Source organism: Bufo gargarizans, chromosome 6, assembly GCF_014858855.1.
Source record: "Bufo gargarizans isolate SCDJY-AF-19 chromosome 6, ASM1485885v1, whole genome shotgun sequence".
Lineage (NCBI taxonomy): Eukaryota > Metazoa > Chordata > Amphibia > Anura > Bufonidae > Bufo > Bufo gargarizans.
The window spans coordinates 235,574,479-235,598,167 of record NC_058085.1 but is presented as its reverse complement, the minus strand read 5'-3'; the positions used below and the strand labels follow the sequence as shown (position 1 = coordinate 235,598,167).

Genomic DNA, 23,689 nt, shown 5'->3' with positions numbered 1-23,689 from the left:
TGCATTACACCCAAAGTCCGCATATATTGCTCCCTACATTCATGCAGAACATTACACACCAGTGTAAAGACAGCCCACGTGCAGAGCATTGCACCCTGAGCCCTCATTTCCCTTGCCCCTAATAAGCATTGCAGCTGTTGCCCCTCTCCTGTTGATGCTGTTCTGCAGCTCCAGGCGAGCAGCGCCTCTAGTACACTACACAACTGCTCCTCCCACAGGAAAGTCGGGTCACGTGGGCGTGACGTCATCGGAGGTCCTTTAGCCTGCTGGGAGGAAAAGGTGTTTTGCGGTAAGTGCAGGATCTTTGTAGTGTCCACAGCAGCCCCGCGTTATACAGAGGGGGCAGCGGGGACTGCTGTCATTCCCATAGAATGCAGGTTGGAATACCGGTGAGCGGTGTCCGGCTCGTTAGGGTGTCACTGTCATCCTGCTCATTATTACACTGTTCTCTATTACTATTCATGTGCTCTTATTATATTGATATTTATGTGCTCGTTATCACACAGTTTTTATTACTATTCATGTGCTCTCATTATATTGATGGTCATTATTTTCCTATTCATTGTACTAGCAGTATTATTATTTGTATTACTTTTTTTGTTTTAGTAATAGCCATGTTATTATATTCATTATTATAAATTTTAATATAATTATCTTATTTAAATAGTTATTAATGTACTGGTAGTATTAATATTCTGTCACCTTATTGACGTTTTGTCTGTAATATTCACTATATTTCTATTCATTTTTCATTAAATATTGGCAAATAAAGGAGTTTCCCCATGGCATTTTTTATTTTTTACAAACAACTAAACGATGACGTGTCACAAAAATACTTCCGACTTATCTGTAACTTGCTGTCGCGCGACTATTTTAGAGCAGAAAACAGTCATTTACAGGTGAGTCATGTGCAACTCACATTGAAGTCAATGGAGTAGAAGTCGTGTACGACGTGCAACACAAAATCTAGTTTGAGCGTACTTCTGTTTCTAAGTTCGGTGTACAAGGTTCAAGTTATCTAAGAATTCCGTTATGGAGTTCCTTAATCCCTATCCAGCAGTGTTGGGTCGTTTGTTGGACTGCGACACCATTGACATACATTATATGAAATATTGTGCGACACATATCGCCGTGTAGCTGTAAATGGAGCAATACCTGTACCAATCCCCTGCTGTCGCTTACCTCGTCCCCTGTAGGCTCTGCTTAGGCATGTGGCATGTCGACGTGAGACTGCTGCACAACCAGAAAGTAGCACATGAAAAAGAGTGTGGACGCCCAAGGTAGTGAGATGATGAAGACAGTGCTTTATTGTGCTCAAAGAGCAACAGGAAACTCGCTGAATGGTAAAACAATGTCGGATAGAGCACCCGTGATCCACACACAATGCAGACCTGATGAGAAGACATAAAGCAGATGAGTTATATCCTCCCTCTAGAAAGGACTAAATAAACAACCCCTATGAAGCCCAAGCTGCCTTCCCTGCTATTGCCCTGCTGTTTGAGTAACACCATTTTGATTATTACCTTTGGTATTGCGCTTTTTTGTCATGTTACTTTTAGGCCTCGTGCACACGATCATGCCGGTATTTCAATCTGCAAAATACAAATACCTTCTGTGTGCATTCTGCATTTTTCTCACTCCCATCAATAGAAATGTCTGTCTCCTCCACTACAGGGACCAGAATAGGGCATGCTAGATGCTGATGAAAAATATGGTTGTATGCATGAAGCCTTAGGATTGTCTTGGTGCTTTTTGGACACATGTACAGCACCGCTCTCTCTTAAGGGTGTGTGCACATGGCAGTACAGTTAATGCAATTTTTTGCATGGATTTTCATGCGACGGTTCCACACCAAAATCCACATGTTACTTGTGGATTCTGACATAGATTTTCCCCAGATCTCCCCAGTGGCATTGCAAAGGGTGAAATCTGTAACGGTGGGCTGTCTGGATTTTTTTGCAGACCCATTGAAATCAATGCGCACCCTATCGGCAAAAAAAGTGGAATGGACACGGAAACAAAATACGTGCATGAGCCCTAATGCTGTGGAATTTCTACATGAAAATATGTGTATATACCTCAGGGACCTTTTCTATTTCTAGCAGGACACACCAGGGGTGTCCTCTATCTCTCTTAATATTAAGTCTTGTCATGGAGCTGTTTGCGGAGCGGATTAGGGCGGATCGGCTCATTCCTGAGTACAAGATAGGCTTATTCACTGATGATGTGATCTTAGCCCTGTCCGATCCAGTTGTTATGTACATCCTGGAACAATTTGGGGCAGTGTCCTATTATAAATGTAATGTTAGCAAGTCTAACCTATAAAATATCAGACTTCCCGAGGAGGCTGTATCCTCCCTACTAGAAACCTATCCATCTTCCCTATCAGCTTTGGGCATTTCTTATTTAAGTATACATTTAATGTACCCTGTATCTAAGCTATACTTGGTTAATCATCTGCTAAAGAGCTTCAGGAGCACCTCAAATATGAAATATCTTGGGCGGGGCGTATAGCCTCAGTGAAAATGTTGATTTTACCTAAATTATTATACATTTTTCAAAATGTGCCTATATTTGTTCCTATGTCATTTCTTTGGCGACTTCATTGCGATATAATGTTAAGCATATGCGATATATTGTTTTCTATATTTTGGGGGGGGGGGGGTTTAAACTTTATTTTTTTACTTTTTATTTAATAACTATTAGCCCCCTTAAGGGCTAGAACCCTTGTCATATTCACCCTAATAGAGCTCTATTAGGGTGAATAGGACTTTACACTCTCCCTGCTGCCCTGTGCTTTGTGCACACAACAGCAGGGAGCTGACCATGGCAGCCAGCCTCTCATGTGCCCCCCAGCCCCTGATCTGCCCCCAGCCTCTCATGTGCCCCCCAGCCTCTCCCTCTTATCAGCCCCCTCTGGTAACTCAACCCCCCCCCCCCCCCAGTATTAATCATTGGTAGCAGTGGCCACAGGGTCCCCCCCCCCCATCATTGGTGGCAGTGGGCAGTGCGCCCTCCCTCCCCAGTATTGATCATTGGTGACAGGGGCCCCCTTCCACCCCCACATCATTGGTGGCAGCAGCAGTTCCGATCGGAGTCCCAGCAGTGTAATGCTGGGGCTCCGATCGGTTACCATGGCAGCCAAGACGCTACTGAAGTCCTGGCTGCCATGGTATGTCAGTGAGCAGCAATATACTCACGTGCGCCGTGGCCGCCGGGCGCTCCTTCTTCTGTCTGTGCGGCGCATTGCTAATGCTTATAGCTCACGTGCGCCGTGGCCGTCGGGGGCTCCTTCTGTCTGTGCGGCGCATTGCTAATGCTTATAGCATTAGCAATGTGCCGCACAGACCTATGAGAAGAAGCAGCGCCCGGCGTCATTTATCAAACTGGTGTAAAGTAGAACTTCCGTAGTTGCCCATAGCAACCAATCACATTCCTCCTTTCATTTTCAAAAGGTGCAGTTCAAAATAAAAGGTGGAATCTGATTGGTTGCTACAGGTAACTAAGCCAGTTCTACTTTATACCAGTTTGATAAATGATCTCCAATGTTCCTACATCCACTTACCTCACCATACAATTGGGATTGTCCATTTGGAAGAAATTGTGTAGCTTCAGGATCTTTATTGAAGTTACCTGATTTACCGATGTATGTTTTTTCCTCTCCTATACCTGATATTGATGTATCTACTTGAGTGACGTTACATTTTTGGCATGTTTCTGACATTTGGGATGACAATCATCTTATGTTTTTTGCGGAGGTTAGTCCTAAATTAAATTAACCTCATACAGACTTCTTTAAATTTCTTAGGGTCCGCCGTTGTATCTCTACACTTTTGTTGCCCTCCTCTAAGCCAAGGCGGGGTTTGACTCGTTTTTACACAGCCACAATAGATTAGCAAAGGGTATATCCCTTATCTATTCTGCGTTGGGAGAGAAGCGTCTTCTCCTCAGTTTTCTACTCTTGAAGAAATGGGAACAAGATCTTCATTTGACTATTGATTACTCAGAGTGGCTTACTGCATTCACTCTCCTTACTATACATTCTCATTGTACAGGGTGGCCCACAAAAGCAGACCGCCTCCAGCGATAGTATGACAAGATGAACGATTGGATTGTTTAGTTGTTTTTTTTTTTAATTACACACAAATCACAAAAGATGCTGACAGTGGTCACCGTTCACGTCTATGCACCTTTGGGCACATGGGATTATGTCGGATTAGGCTGTTTTTTATGGTTTGCAGCTGCATTAGAAAAAATGTCCTGCTTTTTCCAACAACATGGGGCAACATGCCTCACCTCATGGATCTCACTGGCACGGGTACATGAACTGTTTACAGAGGAGCGAACTGTGAACAAGGGGTTATGGCCACCACATTCCCCAGACTTGTCCACATGTGATTTTTATCTGTGAGGAAATATAAAACAGAAAGTATCCACTAACAATCCACATCCCCTGGATGAACTCCAGAAGAACATCACGAACACCATACACAGCATCACAGCCAGCATAATCCGACGTGCCAAAATATGCTTAGATGTGATCGGGGAACACTGTCAGCATCTTTTGTGACTTTTGGGTAATAAAAAAAATAATCCACTTGCTCGTTCATCTTGTCATACTGAGGCCTCATGTACACGGCCGTGTTCAGTGGCCGAGAGCGGAACGTGGAAACCCGGCCGGGATTCCTCCTGACAGCATGAGCGCACGGCGTCATTGGTTGCTATGACGCCGTGCGCTTCATGCAGCCGTTGCTGTACAGTAATACACTATACTAGTGTATTACTGTACAGCAGCGGCTGCATGAAGCGCACGGCGTCCTAGCAACCAAGGACACCGTACGCTCATGCTTTCAGGAGGATTCCCAGCCTGGTTTCCCCAGTCCGCTCTTGGCCGAGGAACATGGCTGTGTGCATGAGGCCTAACGCTGGAGGCGGATAATTTTTTGGTGGGCCACCCTGTATTACACACTTGGAGGCTTCAAGGAAGGTACTTTACCGTTGGTATATGACCCCTTACTGCCTATCCTTGAAATACCCACAAACCTCTTTTGAATTCTGGTGATGCCGTGGTGTGGACTTTTGCATATTTCCTTTTCCATTACCTTTGGACATATATGGACCCTTGGGAATGGTGCCTTTTTCTTTTTTTTTTTTTTTCTTGAACCGGCTAGTCGTTTTTTGAGTGTTTCATTTCTTTATGTTTTCTTTATATTATCCTGTTGGATATACATTACTATGCATTTGAACTACTATGTACATTATTGCTGTACTTTTTGTATTAACAATAATAAAATGTTTGATAAAGAAAATCTGTACATACACACCATGTGCATATACCCATACTGTTTCCTGCTGTGCCTGCCTTCTGCTTTCATTACAGAGACATGACTGCTGCTGCCAGTCACTGACTGTAGTGTTAACACCACTAAGGTCACTGTTGTGGCTGGTGGTTAACTGTAGCAGTCATGTTGTATCTGTTGTGTTGGTGGGTTTCCTCTGCTCGCCCAGGTCCTTCCACAACATTTCTATTGGATTAAAGCCAGGATTTTTACATGGCAATTCCAACAAAATCTGCAATGTAAAGACATCCCCTATGTTAGCCAATTTTCGGATATTAAAGAGGACCTTTCACTTGTAAAAATAATGTGAACTAAGTATGCTGCCATAGAGAGCGGGGCCCGGGGAGCTCACTGCACTTACTATTATTCCCGGGTGCCGCTCCGTTCTCCCGTTATGCCCTCCGGTATCTTCCCTCTGTAAGTTATAGTAGGTGGTGTCTGCCCTTGTCCTGTGGGCGTCTCCTTCTCCTAGGCTGCAGCGCTGGCCAATCGCAGCGCAGAGCTCACAGCCTGGGAGAAAAAAAACTCCCAGGCTGAGAACGGAGCGGCACCCAGGGATAATAGTAAGTGCAGTGAGATGCCCGGGCCCCGCTCTCTATGGCAGCATACTTAGTTCACATTCTTTTTACAGGTGAAAGGTCCTCTTTAATTCTGCAGCAGAACAGAACACAAATAATACATGTATGGCGAGGGAGGGGTTAAAGGAGGTTGTCAGGTGTCCCATATTGATGACTTATTCTTATGTATTCTGCGTCACTCACACCTGATTGTCATGCCATTGATTGTTAATAGGGATGCAAACCAAAAAAGACAAGGTGGCATTAGCAGGAGGTGCTCAAACCCACATGCAGTCGTGCATATATATAGGGGAGCAAATCCTGCACTTGTGGCCCGTTGCTAATGGCGATCCCCAGCAAAATGCATACGGTGGAGGATGCCCGCGGCGAACCACAAGTACCACAATAGACATCTCACACAAGGTAACAAGTGCGGATGGAATAATCAATATAACAATATAACAAAACAACAACAAATACAGGTGCACTCTGCGGTCTCACTAAACCCTCAAACTGATTTTAAAATTGAGAGATTAGTCAACATGTCCTACGGTGTAGAACATGTCTAAGCCCGGGCACCACGTCAAGGTTTCTCAAGTAGCCCGGGCTAATAATAGGGGATGAGCAAATCGACTTCGGATGAAACATCCTAAGTCAATTTGCATAAAACTTTGTTCTAAGCAGGAGCTCCGTACAGTATTAGAATGTATTGGCTCCGATGAGCCGAAGCTCCTTGGAACTGAATTCGAGTTTGGGAAATGTTTTTTTTACAGAACAAATTAATTTCTGAAGTTATTACGCAAAGTCTTGTGAGACTTCGCGAAGCAATAACTTCGGCTCATCGGAGCCAATACATTCTAATACTGTACGGAACTGCTGCTCCGTAAAGTATTAGAAGACAGTTTTATGTGAATTGACTTTGGATGTTATCCCTATTGTAAACATCTAATTTCATCTTCAAATTATTTGACCAAGTGTAATATTTTTGATTTGTTTAATTTAGTAATTTTAATCTACTTTTAGGACTTGAAAGTCTGATGTAGTTGTACTGTAGATTAAATGTATGCAGAAATATAGAAAGTCTGAAGGTTTTACTAACTTTGAAGCACCACTGTCTGTGTGCATATACATCTATATCTGTCTATTTATTTATTTATCTATCTATCTATCTATCTATCTATCTATCTATCTATCTATCTACATATATGTTTTTTATTTAAGCTGTTTGTACCCCTTTAAGTTTTATTAGGCATGTATTGTTATTCATTTTAATTAAATATAAATAATTTCTATTGATAGTACTGGTATTTTCTTTATTATAGTCATTTCTTTGTATTCTTGTGCATTGTTTGATATTTACACATTATTCTCATTAATTATTTTGATTGGCCATTACTATGTTAAAAAAATAAAAATAAATCTAATGAAGACTCACAACCCCTTTAAGCCACACTTCTCTCTGCATATGTGAGCTGTCATGAACAAGTGATGGTTAAGGATGTTGGGCAGACTAGATGGGCCAAATGGTTCTTATCTGCCGACACATTCTATGTTTCTATGTGGTGCACCATTACTGTATTAAGGGCCCTTTCACACTTGCGTTGTCCGGATCCGGCGTGTACTCCACTTGCCGGAGGTACACGCCGGATCCGGAAAAACGCAAGTGTACTGAAAGCATTTGAAGACGGATCCGTCTTCAAAATGCTTTCAGTGTTACTATGGCAGCCAGGACGCTATTAAAGTCCTGGTTGCCATAGTAGGAGCGGGGAGCGGGGGAGCGGCATACTTACAGTCCGTGCGGCTCCCGGGGCGCTCCAGAGTGACGTCAGAGATGACGTGTACATGCGATCACGTCATCCATGCGCCTGGGGCGTCCTGACGTCACTCTGGAGCGCCCCGGGAGCCGTACGGACGGTAAGTATGCCGCTCCGCCGCTCCCCGCTACACTTTACCATGGCTGCCAGGACTTTAGCGTCCCGGCAGCCATGGTAACCATTCAGAAAAAGCTAAGCGTCGGATCCGGCAATGCGCCGAAACAACGTTTAGCTTAAGGCCGGATCCGGATCAATGCCTTTCAATGTACAGCATGCTGCGGTATTTTCTCCGGCCAAAAAACGTTCCGTTCCGTTCCGGAACTGAAGACATCCTGATGCATCCTGAACGGATTTCTCTCCATTCAGAATGCATGGGGATAATCCTGATCAGGATTCTTCCGGCATAGAGCCCCAACGACGGAACTCTATGCCGGATCCGGACAACGCAAGTGTGAAAGGGGCCTTATGCTGCATTACTGTGTTGTAGGCCCATCATTGTAAATGTCCCATACATTGTTAAGGGTATGTTCACAGTGATTTAAAGCGGTTATCCAGTAGTAGAAATACCTCCCCACATGCCTGGGCGTCTCCTATAGACGATACTTACTCGATCCCTGGCACCCACATCCCTGCTGATCTCTGCACAGTCGCCTCTTGTACTCCTCGCAATTCTAGGGTGTTGTTCACTGCCAGGGCCTGCTATTAACCTGCTCCCCTCATCACCGTATGTTTTGATCCACCCGACAGGGAGATGCAGTGGCAGCTGTGCAGCGATTCGGAGGGATGCGGATAAATATCTATAGGAGGGTCCCAGACATTGTTTGTGGGTATTTCCACTATTGGATAACCCCTTTAACCTAACCTGTGTGCGTGAGAGCTGAGACTTTGTTTCTGTAGTTAGGAGGTTGCAGGTATGAGTGGATTACAGCAGAGACACGGTTTCTAACCTCAGTCCTAGTAGTATTTGAGCTGCTATCTTTGTGTGTGAAGTAATTTGAGCACTTCCACAGGTGAACTACTGTATATGGTGGGGTAACATGTTATTATCAGTAGGGAGCCCCCCCCATTCTTCTCCCATGGTCAAAGTGGAGCTCACCCTCCATCCCCTTTATATTCACCCATGCTATATATCCTTTCCGACTCCTAAATAGATCTCAGATCTTTTCAAGAAGAACACCTTATGTCTGTTACAGTAGAATTAGGTTAAAGGGATTCTGTCATGAGATTTTACCCCTATAACCTAAACATATTCTCATGTCCGGAGTAATAAGAATAATCCTAAACTGGCCTTATTAAACTTCACTGTGGCTCTGTTTGCCCCAAAAAACAGTTTTTTTATAACCTGTAAATCACCCACTTAAGGTGCCCAAGGGGAGGTCCGTTAATACAGGGTGTCCGGCTGCACCCCTCGTCGTCCGGTGCCCAGCGCCGCCTTCTGCGCCGCCTTCTACAGCTCAGCGCCGCCTACGCAATCCTACCTGTCCCTCTGCCAGATCCCGCGCCTGCGCACTAGGCTCAGCCTGATGCGCCGTGGACTCCTGGCAGCGGCTTCGTTGAGCGAAGTGCGCATGCACATCAGAAGACAGCGAATGCGGCGTTGGGCACAGGGTGGCGAGGGGTGTGGCCGGGTACCCTGTATTAACGGACCTCCCCTTGGGCACCTTAAGTGAGTGATTGACAGGTTATAAAAACCAGTTTTTTGGGCAAATAGAGCCACAGTGAAGTTTAATAAGGCCAGTTTAGGATTATTCTTATTACTCTGGACATGTGCATATGTTTAGGTCATAGGGGTAAAATCTCATGAGAGAATCTCTTTAATGTCTGATCAGCCTTGCATTTTGTGATGATCTTGTTGTTGGTAGTCTCCAATAAACATAATTACTGTGAATATTTTCTATTCTCTAAATTCAGGGCTCTGGACATCTGGTCCCAAGCAGCAGGGCCAAAGCTCAGTCTTCAGAATGGACCAGGAGAAGAGTCATGTAACTGAGCAAATATTAAGTTTCACCCTGGAGATCATCTATTTGCTCACTGGGGATGTAAGTGATTCTAGTAACTATGTAACATAAGTCCTGATCAAAAATATAATGTTTCTTGTCCCTCTCTTTATTTAGAACTATGGTCCCTTGAAGAAGACACTCAGCAGCTGCCTCGACATCCCAGGAAAATTGAGCAGGACTCAAAACCCTATCACATTGCCTTCATTTCATCCGATATATGAGAGAAACAATGAGCAGAAGATTTTGGAACTCACTAACAAGATCATTCATCTGCTGACTGGAGAGGTGAGCATTGCTAGGAATACAGGGGTATTATACAGTAATCCAAGACAGGTGCCAAGATGATAATGTGTGCTTGTGTGTGTCAGGTTCCTATAAGGTATCAGGATGTCACTGTCTATTTCTCCATGGAGGAGTGGGAGTATTTAGAAGGACACAAGGATCTATACAAGGACTTCATTATGGAGACTCATCAGCGCCTCAAATCACTGGGTAAAGGAGAGAGCAGTTTTGAGGGTCACATAGATCTAATGCATTCGGAAAGTCTTCAGACCCTTCAAATTTTTTCACATTTTGTTATGTTGCGGCCTTGTGCTCAAATAAAAAAAAAGTTTTTCCAATCAGTCTGTACTCATTACCCCATAATGACAAAGTGAAAATACGATGTTATACATTTTTGAAAATTTATTGAAAAGGAAAAACCAAAATGTTGCATGGACATACAGTACAGACCAAAAGTTTGGACACACCTTCTCATTCAAAGAGTTTTCTTTATTTTCATGACTATTAAAATTGTAGATTCACACTGAAGGCATCAAAACTATGAATTAACACATGTGGAATTATATACATAACAAAAAAGTGGGAAACAACTGAAAATATGTCATATTCTAGGTTCTTCAAAGTAGCCACCTTTTGCTTTGATTACTGCTTTGCACACTCTTGGCATTCTCTTGATGAGCTTCAAGAGGTAGTCATCTGAAATGGTCTTCCAACAGTCTTGAAGGAGTTCCCAGAGATGCTTAGCACTTGTTGGCCCTTTTGCCTTGACTCTGCGGTCCAGCTCACCCCAAACCATCTCGATTGGGTTCAGGTCCGGTGACTGTGGAGGCCAGGTCATCTGGCGCAGCACCCCATCACTCTCCTTCATGGTCAAATAGCCCTTACACAGCCTGGAGGTGTATTCGGGGTCATTGTCCTGTTAAAAAATAAATAATGGTCCAACTAAACGCAAACCGGATGGAATAGCATGCCGCTGCAAGATGCTGTGGTAGCCATGCTGGTTCAGTATGCCTTAAATTTTGAATAAATCCCCAACAGTGTCACCAGCAAAGCACCCCCACACCATCACACCTCCTACTCCATGCTTCACGGTGGGAACCAGGCAGCTAGAGTCCATCAGTTCACCTTTTCTGCGTCGCACAAAGACACGGTGGTTGGAACCAAAGATCTCAAATTTGGACTCATCAGACCAAAGCACAGATTTCCACTGGTCTAATGTCCATTCCTTGTGTTCTTTAGCCCAAACAAGTCTCTTCTGCTTGTTGCCTGTCCTTAGCAGTGGTTTCCTAGCAGATATTCTGCCATGAAGGCCTGATTCACACAGTCTCCTCTTAACAGTTGTTCTGGAGATGTGTGTGCTGCTAGAACTCTGTGTGGCATTGACCTGGTCTCTAATCTGAGCTGCTGTTAACCTGCGATTTCTGAGGCTGGTGACTCGGATGAACTTATCCTCCGCAGCAGAGGTGACTCTTGTTCTTCCTTTCCTGGGGCGGTCCACATGTGAGCCAGTTTCTTTGTAGAGCTTGATGGTTTTTGTGACTGCACTTGGGGACACTTTCAAAGTTTTCCCAATTTTTCGGACTGACTGACCTTCATTTCTTAAAGTAATGATGGCCACTCGTTTTTCTTTACTTAGCTGTTTTTTTCTTGCCATAATACAAATTCTAACAGTCTATTCAGTAGGACTATCAGATGTGTATCCACCTGACTTCTCCACAACGCAACTGATGGTCCCAACCTCATTTATGAGGCAAGAAATCCCACTTATTAAACCTGACAGGGCACACCTGTGAAGTGAAAACCATTTCAGGTGACTACCTCTTGAAGCTCATCAAGAGAATGCCAAGAGTGTGCAAAGCAGTAATCAAAGCAAAAGGTGGCTACTTTGAAGAACCTAGAATATGACATATTTTCAGTTGTTTCACACTTTTTTGTTATGTATATAATTCCACATGTGTTAATTCATAGTTTTTATGCCTTCAGTGTGAATCTACAATTTTCATAGTCATGAAAATAAAGAAAATTCTTTGAATGAGAAGGTGTGTCCAAACTTTTGGTCTGTACTGTAGGTATTCAGACCCTTTGCAAATTTTTTAAAATGGAGAAAGTAAAATTTTGTATGGACATACATATTCAGACCCTTTGCAATAACACTTGAAATTGAGCTCTGAGGGCCTCCCATTTCTCTTCGTGATCTTTGAGATGTTTCTACAGCTTGCTTAGGGTCCATCTGTGGTAAATTTTGGATTTGGAAAGACACAGCCCTGTCTATATAAGGTCTCACAGCTGACAATGCTTATCATAGCAAAAACCAAGCCATGAGGAGGAAAGAACGGCCTGTAGAGCTCAGAGAGATGATTGTATGGGGGGTACAGATCTGGAGAAAGGTACAAAAAAATTCTGCTGCACTGGGAGTTCCCAAGAGCACATTGGCCTCCATAATTCTTAAATGGAAGAAGTTTGGAACAACCAGGACTCTTCCTAGAACTGCTTGCCCCACCAAACTAAGGCTACTTTCACACTAGCGTTCGGGGCTCCGCTTGTGAGTTCCGTTCAAAGGCTCTCACAAGCGGCCCCGAACGCTTCAGTCCAGCCCTAATGCATTCTGAGTGGATGCTGATCCGCTCAGAATGCATCAGTCTGGCAGCGTTTGGCCTCCGCTCCGCTAAGCAGGCGGACATCCTGAACGCTGCTTGCAATGGGCCACTTTCGAGCTATTTTTCTAATGGAAATGCATGATTTCAGTAATTAAAGTATATTACAAAAAGTCAGTATCACTGCCCCTATATATTACACAAATAAAAAAAATGTCAGTTACGCTTTAACCACCTCAGCCCCCCTAGCTTAAACCCCCTTATTGACCAGACCACTTTTTACAATTCTGCGCTACACTACTTTCAGTCATATTGCTCGGTCATACAACTTACCACCCAAATGAATTTTCCCTCCTTTTCTTCTCGCTAGTAGCGCTTTCATTTGGTGGTATTTCATTGCTGCTGACATTTTTTTATATTAATCAAAATTGACCGAAATTTTTGCAAAAAAATGACATTTTTAACTTTCTGTTGTAAAATCTTTCAAATGAAACTACATTTCTATATACATCTTTCTCTAAATGTATTGTTCTACATGTATTTGATAAAAAGAAAAAATGCAATAAGTGTATATTTATTGGTTTGGGTAAAAGTTATAGCATTTACAAACTATGGTGCAAAAAAATTAATTTACGCACTTTGACTTTCTGAGCACCTGTCATGTTTCCTGAGGTTCTACAATGCCCAGACAGTAGAAACACCCCACAAATGACCCCATTTAGGAAAGTAGACACCCTATCACGATACCCCTCATGGAATACCTTGGGGTGTCTTTTTTCCAAAATGGGTATTTATACTGCCCTGGCATTTTAGGGGCCCTAAAGCGTGAGAAGAAGTCTGGAATCCAAATGTCTAAAAATGCCCTCCTAAAAAGTACTCATTGGTATTTGGGCCCCTTTGTGCACCTAGGCTGCAAAAAAGTGTCACACATGTGGTATCGCCGTACTCAGGAGAAGTACGGCAATGTGTTTTGGGGTGTATTTTTACATATACCCATACTGTGTGTGAGAAATATCTCTGTAAATGACAGCTTTTTACATTTTTTTATACAAATTTGTCAATTTACAGAGATATTTCAATCACCCAGCATGGGTATATGTAAAAATACACCCCAAACCACATTGCCCTACTTCTCCTGAGTACGGCGATACCATGTGTGACACTTTTTTGCAGCCTAGGTGCGCAAAGGGGCCCAAATTCCAATGAGTACCTTTTAGGAGGGCATTTTTAGGCATTTGGATTCCATACTACTTCTCACGCTTTAGGGCCCCAAAAATGCCAGGGCAATATAAATACCCCACAAGTGACTTCATTTTGGAAAGAAGACACCCCAAGCCCCTTAAAGTGATCTTTATAGCGCCGCAGCGATTTTACAATGTTTTTGCAGTGATCAGAAAAAAAAATTCGGTCACTGCGGTGGGGCGGACTGAACGCAAGTGTGCGCACAAGATCAGGCCTGATTGGGCGAACACTGCGTTTTTTGTAGAGCCTATAGAACATGTCACTTATTAACCCCTGAGCACCCCATATAGACTCCCTGATCACCCCCCTGTCATTGATCACACCCCTGTAAGGCTCTATTCAGACGTCCGGGTGTAGTGTAGTGTGGTGATTGGTGCTACTTGCAGAGCTGCCTGTGTCCTCTGGTGGTCGATCCACGCAAAAGCGACCACCAGAGGACCAGGTAGCAGGTATATTAGACGCTGTTAACAAAACAGCATCTAATATACCTTTTTGGGGTTAAAAAAAATCGCATCTACTGCCTGCCAGCGAATGATCGCTGCTGGCAGGCTGTAGATCAACTTCTTAGCTGCGCGTCGCTGTGAACGCGCGCGAGATGACGAGCCGATGCGCCAAGGAGGAATAACCCGGCCGCCCGAAGGACGCATCCCTGCGTTAGGCGGTCGGGAGATGGTTAAAGACAACTCTGTGAATGTCCTTGAGTGGCCCAGCCAGAGCCCTGACTAAAACCCAATAGAACATCTCTGAAAATGACTTTCCACCAACAGTCCTATCCAACCTGACAGAGCTTGAGGGGATCTGCAGAGAATAGCAGAATATCCCCAAATACAGGTGTGCAAAACTTGTGGCATCATACCTAAGAAGACTGGAGGCTGTAATCACTGCCAAAAGTGCTTCACCTAAGTCCTGAGTAAAGGGTTTGAATACTTTTGTCAATATAATATTTTAGTTCTTACGTTTTTAATAAATTAGAAAAGATTTAGAACATTTTTATTGAGTGCAGAATGATGGGGGGGAAAAAACTAGATTTTTTTTTACTGTAGGTCACAACATAACAAAATGTGAAAAAAGGAAAAAGGGTTTGAAGACTTTCCGAACACCCTGTACATGCATGATGTGATCATTATATACAATGCATTCAAAGAGCCTTCAGTCCCTTTCACTTTTTTCACATTTTGTTATAATGGGGCCTTTATGCTAAACTAAAAATAATTCAAGTCTTTCCCCCATATCTCTGCAATCAATACTTCCATAATGAAAAAGTGAAAACAGAATGTTTGAAATGTTGCTAATTTATTGAAAAGATAAAACTAAGACATTTTCCAGTTTTCAGGAGATGTTCGATTGGGTTCAAGTCAAGGCTCTGGCTGAGTTGTCCCTAAGCCACTCCTGTGTTGTATTGGCGTGTGCCTCGGATCATTATCTTGTTGGAAGATCCAGAGCACTCTGCATCAGGTTTTCATCTAGAATATCTCTGTACTTTTCTCCATTCAGCTTTCCCTTAGGCCCCATGCACACGGCCGTGTGCGGGCCGTGGAACCGCGGCCTGGATCCCTCCTGAGAGCAGGAGCGCACGGCGTCACTGGTTGCTATGACGCCTGTGCGCTCCCTGCTGCCGGCACAGTACAGTAATACACTGGTATAGATCATACCAGTGTATTACTGTACAGCGGCGGCAGCAGGGAGCGCACGGCGTCATAGCAACCAGTGACGCCGTGCGCTCCTGCTCTCAGGAGGGATCCAGGCCGCGGTTCCACGGCCGTGTGCATGGGGCCTTAACCCTAACCAGCCTCCCTGACCCAGCCTTTGAAAAACACCCTCACAGCATGATGCTGCCACCACCATGCTTTACTGTAGGGATGAAGGTGATAAGCAGTGCTTGGTTCCCCCAGACATAACACTTAGAGTTGAGGCCAAAATGGTCAATCTTGTTTTTCACTGTGTAAGAGTCCTTTAGGGACCTTTTTTACAAACTTCAGGCAGGCTTTCAAGTGTCTTTTACTGAGGAGGGGCTTCTTTCTGGTGACTCTGCAATATCCCAGATTGGTGGAGTGCTGCAGTGATGTGGTTGACCTTCTGGAAGCTTATCGCATTTGCACACAGGATCTTTGGAGCTGAGCCTGGGTGACCATTGGGTTCTTGGTCACCTCTTTTACCAAGGACCTTATTCCTCAATTACTTAGGTGGGGTGGCCAGCTCTAGAAGGAGTTAAGAATTATGGAGGCCACTGTGCTCTTGGGAACTTTCAGTACAGGAAAAAAAAATTGTACCCATCTTCACATCTGTACCTCCACACATTTGTGTCTTTGACCTCTACTAGACAGTTCTTTCCTCCTCATGGATTGGTTTTTGGTCTGATATGCATTGTCAGCTGTGAGACCCTATATAGACAGGGATGTATCTTTCCAAATCATGTCCAATCAACTGATTTTACCACAGGTGGACAGTAATCAAGGTGTAGAAACACGTTAAACATGATCAAGGGAAATGGAAGATCCCCAGAGATAAATTTTAAGTGCCACACACAAAGTGTCTGAATGCCCTTGTCCATTAAACATTGTAGTTTTTCCTTTTTAATAAATTTGCAAAAAAATATAAAATTCTGTTTTTTATGGGGAATTTAGTGGTTTTTTTTTTTAATTGAGCACAAGTCTGCAACATATCAAAATGTGAAAAAAGTGAAAGGATCTGAAGACTTCCCAAATGCATTGTATAAGCTATGAATTTAGACAATGTGTTTATTTTCAACAGATGGGTCTAAGAGAAATACAGAAGAGAGAAGTACCAGTCCTCTTTGTCCACAAGATGCTAAAGTGGAAAACCAAACTGTGATTCAAGATTGTGTTATGAAGCCAAACGAAGTCTCCAAGAAACATAACAAGGTATTTTACACTTAATTTAGGCTGGGTTTATATTACTGCTATTATTTCCATTGTTCTGCTCTGCCAGATATTTCATAAATGACCCCCATTGACTTTTATTTTATTGCATTATTTAGGTTGAAGATGTAAGTATGTGGGAAGTTGAAGTTGCTCCTAAGATCAAAGGAAAAAGAATGAATGCCGTAAGTGAACAGCAGCAGAAGGAAACGATTATAGATCTTACCCCAGGTGAGTACTATTCATTGAACAGCTGTACTTTCCTTCTAGGGCTCTTTCACACAGGCAGGTTTTCTGTCCGGATGCAGTGCGTGTAGCAAATGCATAGCATCCAGACTGAATCCTGACCCATTAATTTCTATGAAGCTGTGTACACGAGCCTTGTTTTTCACACATCATCTTTGCGTTCAGGAGAAATTGCAGCATGTTCTATATTGTGCGTATGCAGCTCTGGCTCAATAGAAGTGAATGGGGCTTTTATTTAAAAAAGGTAAGGCAGGAGGGGCGTGGCCAGCAGCGAAGATGGCTGGACATGCTTGAACGGGGTTTCGCAGCAGTCACGCCAGAACAAATCCTGCAATCACCGGACCACCAACAGCCTACTGGAAGTGTCCCATAACTGGTGGGACCACGCCGATCTGAAAACTTACCGGCTGGAAAAGAAAAGGAGCCGAGCCGCAGGAAAATATTGATACGGATGGCTTCCCTGAGACTAACCAGGTATATAGCGCTCAGGTGGGGAATCAATCAGGGGCCACAACAGAGGGGTAGAGAGCGGTGGCCCCTGGGCCTGAAACTTCACCCCCTTTCCCGCCACACAGCCATTTTCCCAGTTCTCTGAGGCAACAAGAAGAAGGGAGGAGCTTAGTGCAGCATGTCCCACAGCTTATACAACTGCTGTAGGAGACACTATTACAGCAAACCAGAATTGCTGCTCCTTTCACTCCTGCTTATATAAAGCAAATATAGAGGGTCTTAGCTGCCCTGACAGACCTTTTCTGGATCCTTACTAATTGATCATAGGGCCCTGAAACTAGTCGCCTATCACAAGGGACTCTAAGATCTGGCATCACCTCTGATTAACTGTTTCTATCCTGACATAACAATGGGGCCACAAAATCCACAACGTGCCACTGAAAGATTGCAGAAGTTTGCTAGGAAACCAGATGAGAGTTTGCGCTTGCCATTACCACAGCGCACTGTACACACCAGAGCCAGTACTACTGCGGATGCGGCAATGACTGATATGCCTGCTGAGGAGGGCACTCAAACAGGTGTCAGCTCAAGTCCTAGAAGCGATTCCAGCATGCAAAACGTCCCTTGCCGGGAAACTTGATGAAGTCAAAATTGACCTGGGACTTCTGTGCCAAGATCTGCATAACCTGCGGGACAGAGTACAACATACAGAGGAACGCATTGCATACAGGATGCTACTGCCACTGTCTCAAGAGCTCTATCTGACCTCAATGCTAAAGCAGACCTATGGAAAAATAAAGCTGACGACCTTGAAAACGGGCTCCGCAAAAAACATCAGAATAATCGGCCTTGCAGAGAGAGCGGAGGGTCGCACACCAGATGTGTTCGTAAAAAAAATGGATAAAGGAACTTTTGACAGACGCAGACTTCTCCCAGGCCTATGCTGTGGAACAGGCGCATAGAGTGCCAGCAAAACCTCTACCACCTGGGGCCCCTCCCTGTCCTATGTTGGTGTGATTTCTCAACTGCAAAGATAGAGACAAGATCCTGGCACTCCTGAGGACAAGAAATCAAGTACGACAATGCCAGAGTTTCCATCTTTCTAGATTTCTCCATGGAACTCCAAAAGCAGCGTGCCACTGTTATGGATGTCAAGAGATGCTTGAGAGAGGCTAACATTCCTTACTCCATGAGATACCCTGCTAAGCCACAGAGCAATTTTCTTCACCGCACCTGGAGAATATACTGAATGGCTGGCCCTGAGGCGGCTATCACCGAAACGCTGAGGACTCTGGCAGTATTAGCGGACTTATCATCAGATGGCGTCGTGAGGGGGCTGCACACTCTTTTGCTTATACTTGTCTGAATGGTCGTTTAAGTGCTGTAGCCGCATGCTTCTGCCACCCAACATCCCTGGTAGGGGCATCCCGGTATTTCTGGCCCATAGTCTGGATTACCGCAACTTATTCCAGACTTAAATGCGATTCTACAATTATTGTACTGATAGAAGTTTCTGGTTCTTTTCCTTGATTTTTAAGGTTACTAGTAGTTCCCAAATGATGAGTATAACTTCTTAAATCACACTGTTGCACACTTGCATGTCAACTGCAGTATTTGTACACCTGAATGTCACATGTCTGTCTCAGAAATCATGGCGGACTTAAAGATCATGTCATGGAATGTCAGAGGTTTGGGCAACCCTCGTAAAAGATCCATGGTATTTTCCCTTATTAGATGCATATTCTCTGCCTCCAAGAAACGCATCTTACCGATAATGCTTTACGAGTTTTACAGAAACCCTGGGTTCAATGGGCTGTGCGTTCCTATCATTCCCCCTCTTCTAGGAGAGTATCCCTACTAGTACATAAACACTTACAATAAGTGGTAAAAGATCTAGCAGTTGATTCGGAAGGCTCTCTTACTGACAATGTACAATATACTTTACTAGGAATTTATAATCCTCCCCCTGGATCTATGCAGGTGCTACACCTGGCAGCTACCTTTGCAGCCACGTGTCTATATGCTAAAACTATATGTATGGGAGACTTGAACATGTTAGTAGACCCGTCCATGGACCATTTGTAGATGGACCCCCCCGTCCATCAGCAATAGAAGCTCCTTCACACTTAAGCAGATTCATGACAGAATTCCGTTTGATTTATGGAGGGTTACTCACTCTATAGCCCGGGAATATTCCTGTCACGGCAGCGGCCATCACTTACTGACACAAATCAATTACATGCTACAAGTGGAAATGTTTTGTTAAACCTTCGCTCCATATTATATTCACCTAGAGGAGTGTCGGACCACTCGCCAATGATAGGGACCCTGGCGCGCAATGCCCCCTCAGTAATGTACAAAATGAACATATACCTGTTCTGGCTAAATCTCTTGGGCTCCGCTGATGGGATCCCCAACCAATTGGGTGAGTTTTTGTCAGCACATAGGGAGGACACCAATTTGGTCGCCAGCAAAAAATGATTTTTAAACCTGTTGAGAGATTCCAAGTACCTGCTCGTTCATTGGGTAATCTGAACGATTGTCTTCAGGTGTAATAGGGCCTTTATATATACAGATCACTGGTAATAGTGGTCTATAGGCTATTATCATTAGATAATTGTTATCAGTGGTCTGTATATGGAGGCAACCGGAAACACATAGGTAATGTGTTTCCTGCTAACCTGTGACCCACAGTAAAAAAACTAAACAAAAAAACAACTAATTTTGTAAAATGCAATAAAAATGCACAAATCACCAATTCTGTACTTAGATGATTATTGTCCATGTACAAAGGCTGCATCCAGTTAAGGGAGGGATATTCATTACACAAGGTGCACATATTTCACAGCACTATTTACAGGAGAATTAGAGGGTTCATTTTTTGTGTAAATACAGTTTATTAAAGCATAGTATGAAAGAATATTTGTTTTCTGTTTCTGACCATTTGTTCCTGAATATTACCTACAAAATAATATCCACTCTAAGGCTACTTTCACACTAGCGTTGTTTGAATCCGGCGTTCAATTCCGACACCGGAACTGCCCGCCGGATCCAGAAAAACGTGTGAAAACTGATTACATTTGAATCCTGATCAGGCTTTCGATCACAATGGAAAAATGCATTGGAAAAAACGGATCCGCCATTTATGGACTTTAACTTTTTTTCCCTATTTTTCAGGTTTAACATGCAAAATCCGGATCCGTTTTGACTGAACACACGGCGCCGGATCCGGCGTTAATGCAAGTCAATGGGAAAAAGGCCGGATCCCGCGTTAGTCAAAGTGTTCAGGATTTTTGGCCGGAGGTAAAAATACTGCATGCTAAGTTTTTCTGAAAAGCCTGATCAGTCAAAAAGACTGAACAGAAGACATCCTGATGCATCCTGAGGGACGGACTCTCCATTCAGAATGCATTAGGATAAAACTGATCAGTTCTTTTCCGGATTTGAGCCCCTAGGACGGAACTCAGTGCCGGAAAAGAAAAACGCTAGTGTGAAAGTACCCTAATTTTAAATAACTAGAAAGCCCCCCCCCACCCCTGTCCCCAAGAAAATCACTACGGTATGAAAATAAAAAAAATGCACAACAAAAAATACTTTATCGAAAAGACCCTGTTAAAATCGCAAAGGGGACGGCGATAGTGTGGCTACACACCATCAGTTGTGGCATGCAGTGTAGCTGTAATGGGGCACCGAAGGCGCACTCTGTCTCCCATCAGCCGCAGACCTGCTGCTTAGCTTCTGGGCGGCTTTGCTAGCTGGGAGGCTCCCTGCTCCTAGGTCTGCCTTGAGCGCCGAGCTGATCACTCGGTGCTCGACTTGTCTGTCTGTCGGTCATGTGACCCTGGCCACGTCACATGACCCTCACTCCCCACTATAAATACAGGCGGCCTGCTGGCTACAGGTTGCCTGTGATTTTGGTCTCTAGGACTGTGTGTACTATTATTATTGCTTCCTACTTGACCTCTGGTATTGACCTTGTTTGTTTCCTGACCTCGCTTTGCCTGCTCCCTTGGTACCTATGCTACCTCTCGGATTTGACCTCGGCTTGTTCTCGGATTTCGTCTCCTGCCTCATCCCTTGTATTGACGTGACCTCCCGGACCGACCTCGGCTAGTTGACCCGCCATTGCCTTTCCCATCACTGGGTACTGTTATCTTATCTACCTCCCTGTCTATCCGTTGCCTTAGTCTTGTGTACCGCCTTCTGCCTTGGCTGTCTGTTCCTCTCTTTCTCTGTTCGCTCTGCTCTACACTTACGTAGGTCAGGGACCGCCGCCCAGTTGCGCCCCGTCACCTAGGGCGGGTGGTGCAAGTAGGCAGGGACAGGGTTGAGGGTGGCAGTTTAGGGGGTGCACTTCCTCTCTACCTTCCTTACTCGTGACAGAATCACAGGCCTCAAATTAACATGGACCCTCTACATAGTCTCATCGAGCATGTGCAGGGTCTTGCCCAAATTGTGCAAGAATTAGGGGAGAGGTTACAAGTACATGAGACCGCCCAGACACCCCCCATTCTCGCTTCCGCCGCCATTCAGGTAGAACCGCATATTAAATTACCTGATCGGTTCTCGGGTGACCTCCGGAATTTTTTAGCTTTCAGGGAGAGCTGCAGACTTTGTTTCCCTCTACGACCTCCCTCCTTGGGCCCTGACCCACAAAGGGTTGGGATAATCATCTCTTTGCTTCAAGGGGACCCCCAGGAGTAGGCCTTTTCTTTGTCGTCTGACTCCCCTTGTCTCAATTCAGTCGACCTCTTTTTCCAGGCACTAGGGGTCCTTTACGATGAGCCTGACCGGGCATCTGTGGCTGAATCTAATATAAAGGCCCTTACCCAAGGAGAGTGGCCCGTGGAAGATTATTGCACCCAGTTCCGCAAGTGGTGCGTTTTCTTGGGCTGGAACGAACCTGCTCTCAAATGCCAATATAGAGCAGGGTTGAGAGAGAGGTTGAAGGATATGCTGGTCTGCTACCCCAGTCCTGACTCTTTAGAGGAGACCATGACCTTAGCCATCAGATTAGACAGACGGATTAGTGAGAGAGAGCGGGAGCATTTGTTTTCTCCCCTTCTCAAACCTGAGACTTCTCCTACCGAACCCAAGATGGAGGCTCAGTTGGACGAGCCTATGCAGATCGGGATGATGCGAAGAGAACTACGCCGTCGTCGCGGCTCTTGTTTTTATTGTGGCGATTCCGACCACCGGGTTTGTCAATGTCCCAAAGCTCCTCCTTCCGGAAGATCGTCCAAGTCAGAGGGATCCAACGACAAGGTATTCCCAGAGGTGGTAAGAAGCAAGCTATTGTTGCCTGTCTCAATTTCCTTGGGGGTCTTAAAGGGGTCAGGAAGTGCTTTTGTGGATTCTGGGTCAGCATTTCGTTTTGTTGATCTCAAATTTGTTGAACGGGTAGGGATCCCAATACTAAAATTGTCACCTCTGTTCCAGGTGGTTGCTATCGACTCTACACCCCTCCTGGGGGGCACGATAAAACTCCGTACTCCCGAGATTACCCTGTCTGCCACTCTGAGAAATGTTCTTTTTTCATTTTAGAGAATCTTCTGGTACAAGCAGTTCTTGGCATGCCCTGGCTTCAGCAACATAATCCGGTCATAAACTGGGGTTCGGGCGAGGTAGAGAGATGGGGTTCCAACTGTAGTTCTTGCTTAACGGTAGTTCAAGCTGGAGTTTCTTTTGATGCCATTCCCCACTTTATTGCTGATTTTCATTATGTTTTTTCCACTGCTGAGACCGACACTCTCCCTCCCCATAGGCCTTATGACTGTGTTATTGAGTTAGTTCCCGAGTCCAAGTTTTCTAAGTGACGCATCTCAATCTCTCTGGTCCTGAATGCACTGCCATGAGAGACTACATCCAGGAGAGTCTTAGGAAGGGACATATTAGGCCCTCCATCTCGCCCTTGGGAGCTGGGTTCTTTTTTGTTAAGAAGAAGGAAGGTAGTCTCAGACCCTGTATTGATTTATAGAAACTTGAATACAATTACTATTAGGAATCAATATTCCATCCCGTTGATTCTGGATTTATTTAACCAGATCTTGGGTGCTTCTTGGTTTTCTAAACTCGATTTGAGAGGGGCTTATAACTTGATTCGTATTACGGAAGGTGATGAATGGAAAACAGCCTTTAATGCCCCAGAGGGACACTTTGAGTATCTTGTTATGCCATTCGGTCTTTGTAATGCCCCAGCTTTATGGCCCAGAACTTTATGCCCCAGAACTTTCTGAACAACATTTTTAGAGAACTTATCGGCAAAGTTATGATTGTTTATCTTGAT

The 23,689-nt window shown here is 44.4% G+C and overlaps 1 protein-coding gene across 1 annotated transcript in view; it reads left to right on the top strand.

The window, feature by feature from the left end:
• Positions 1 to 231: 231 nt before the first annotated feature.
• Positions 232 to 23,689, top strand: part of LOC122939794 (zinc finger protein 2-like) — a 47,600-nt gene continuing 24,142 nt past the window's right edge. The window contains exons 1-6 of the mRNA XM_044295931.1: positions 232 to 289; positions 9,622 to 9,749; positions 9,825 to 9,995; positions 10,079 to 10,202; positions 16,580 to 16,710; positions 16,827 to 16,938. Coding sequence (XP_044151866.1) covers positions 9,672 to 9,749; positions 9,825 to 9,995; positions 10,079 to 10,202; positions 16,580 to 16,710; positions 16,827 to 16,938 — 616 coding nt within the window. The 5' untranslated portion in view covers positions 232 to 289; positions 9,622 to 9,671. The remainder of the gene's footprint in view (positions 290 to 9,621; positions 9,750 to 9,824; positions 9,996 to 10,078; positions 10,203 to 16,579; positions 16,711 to 16,826; positions 16,939 to 23,689) is intronic.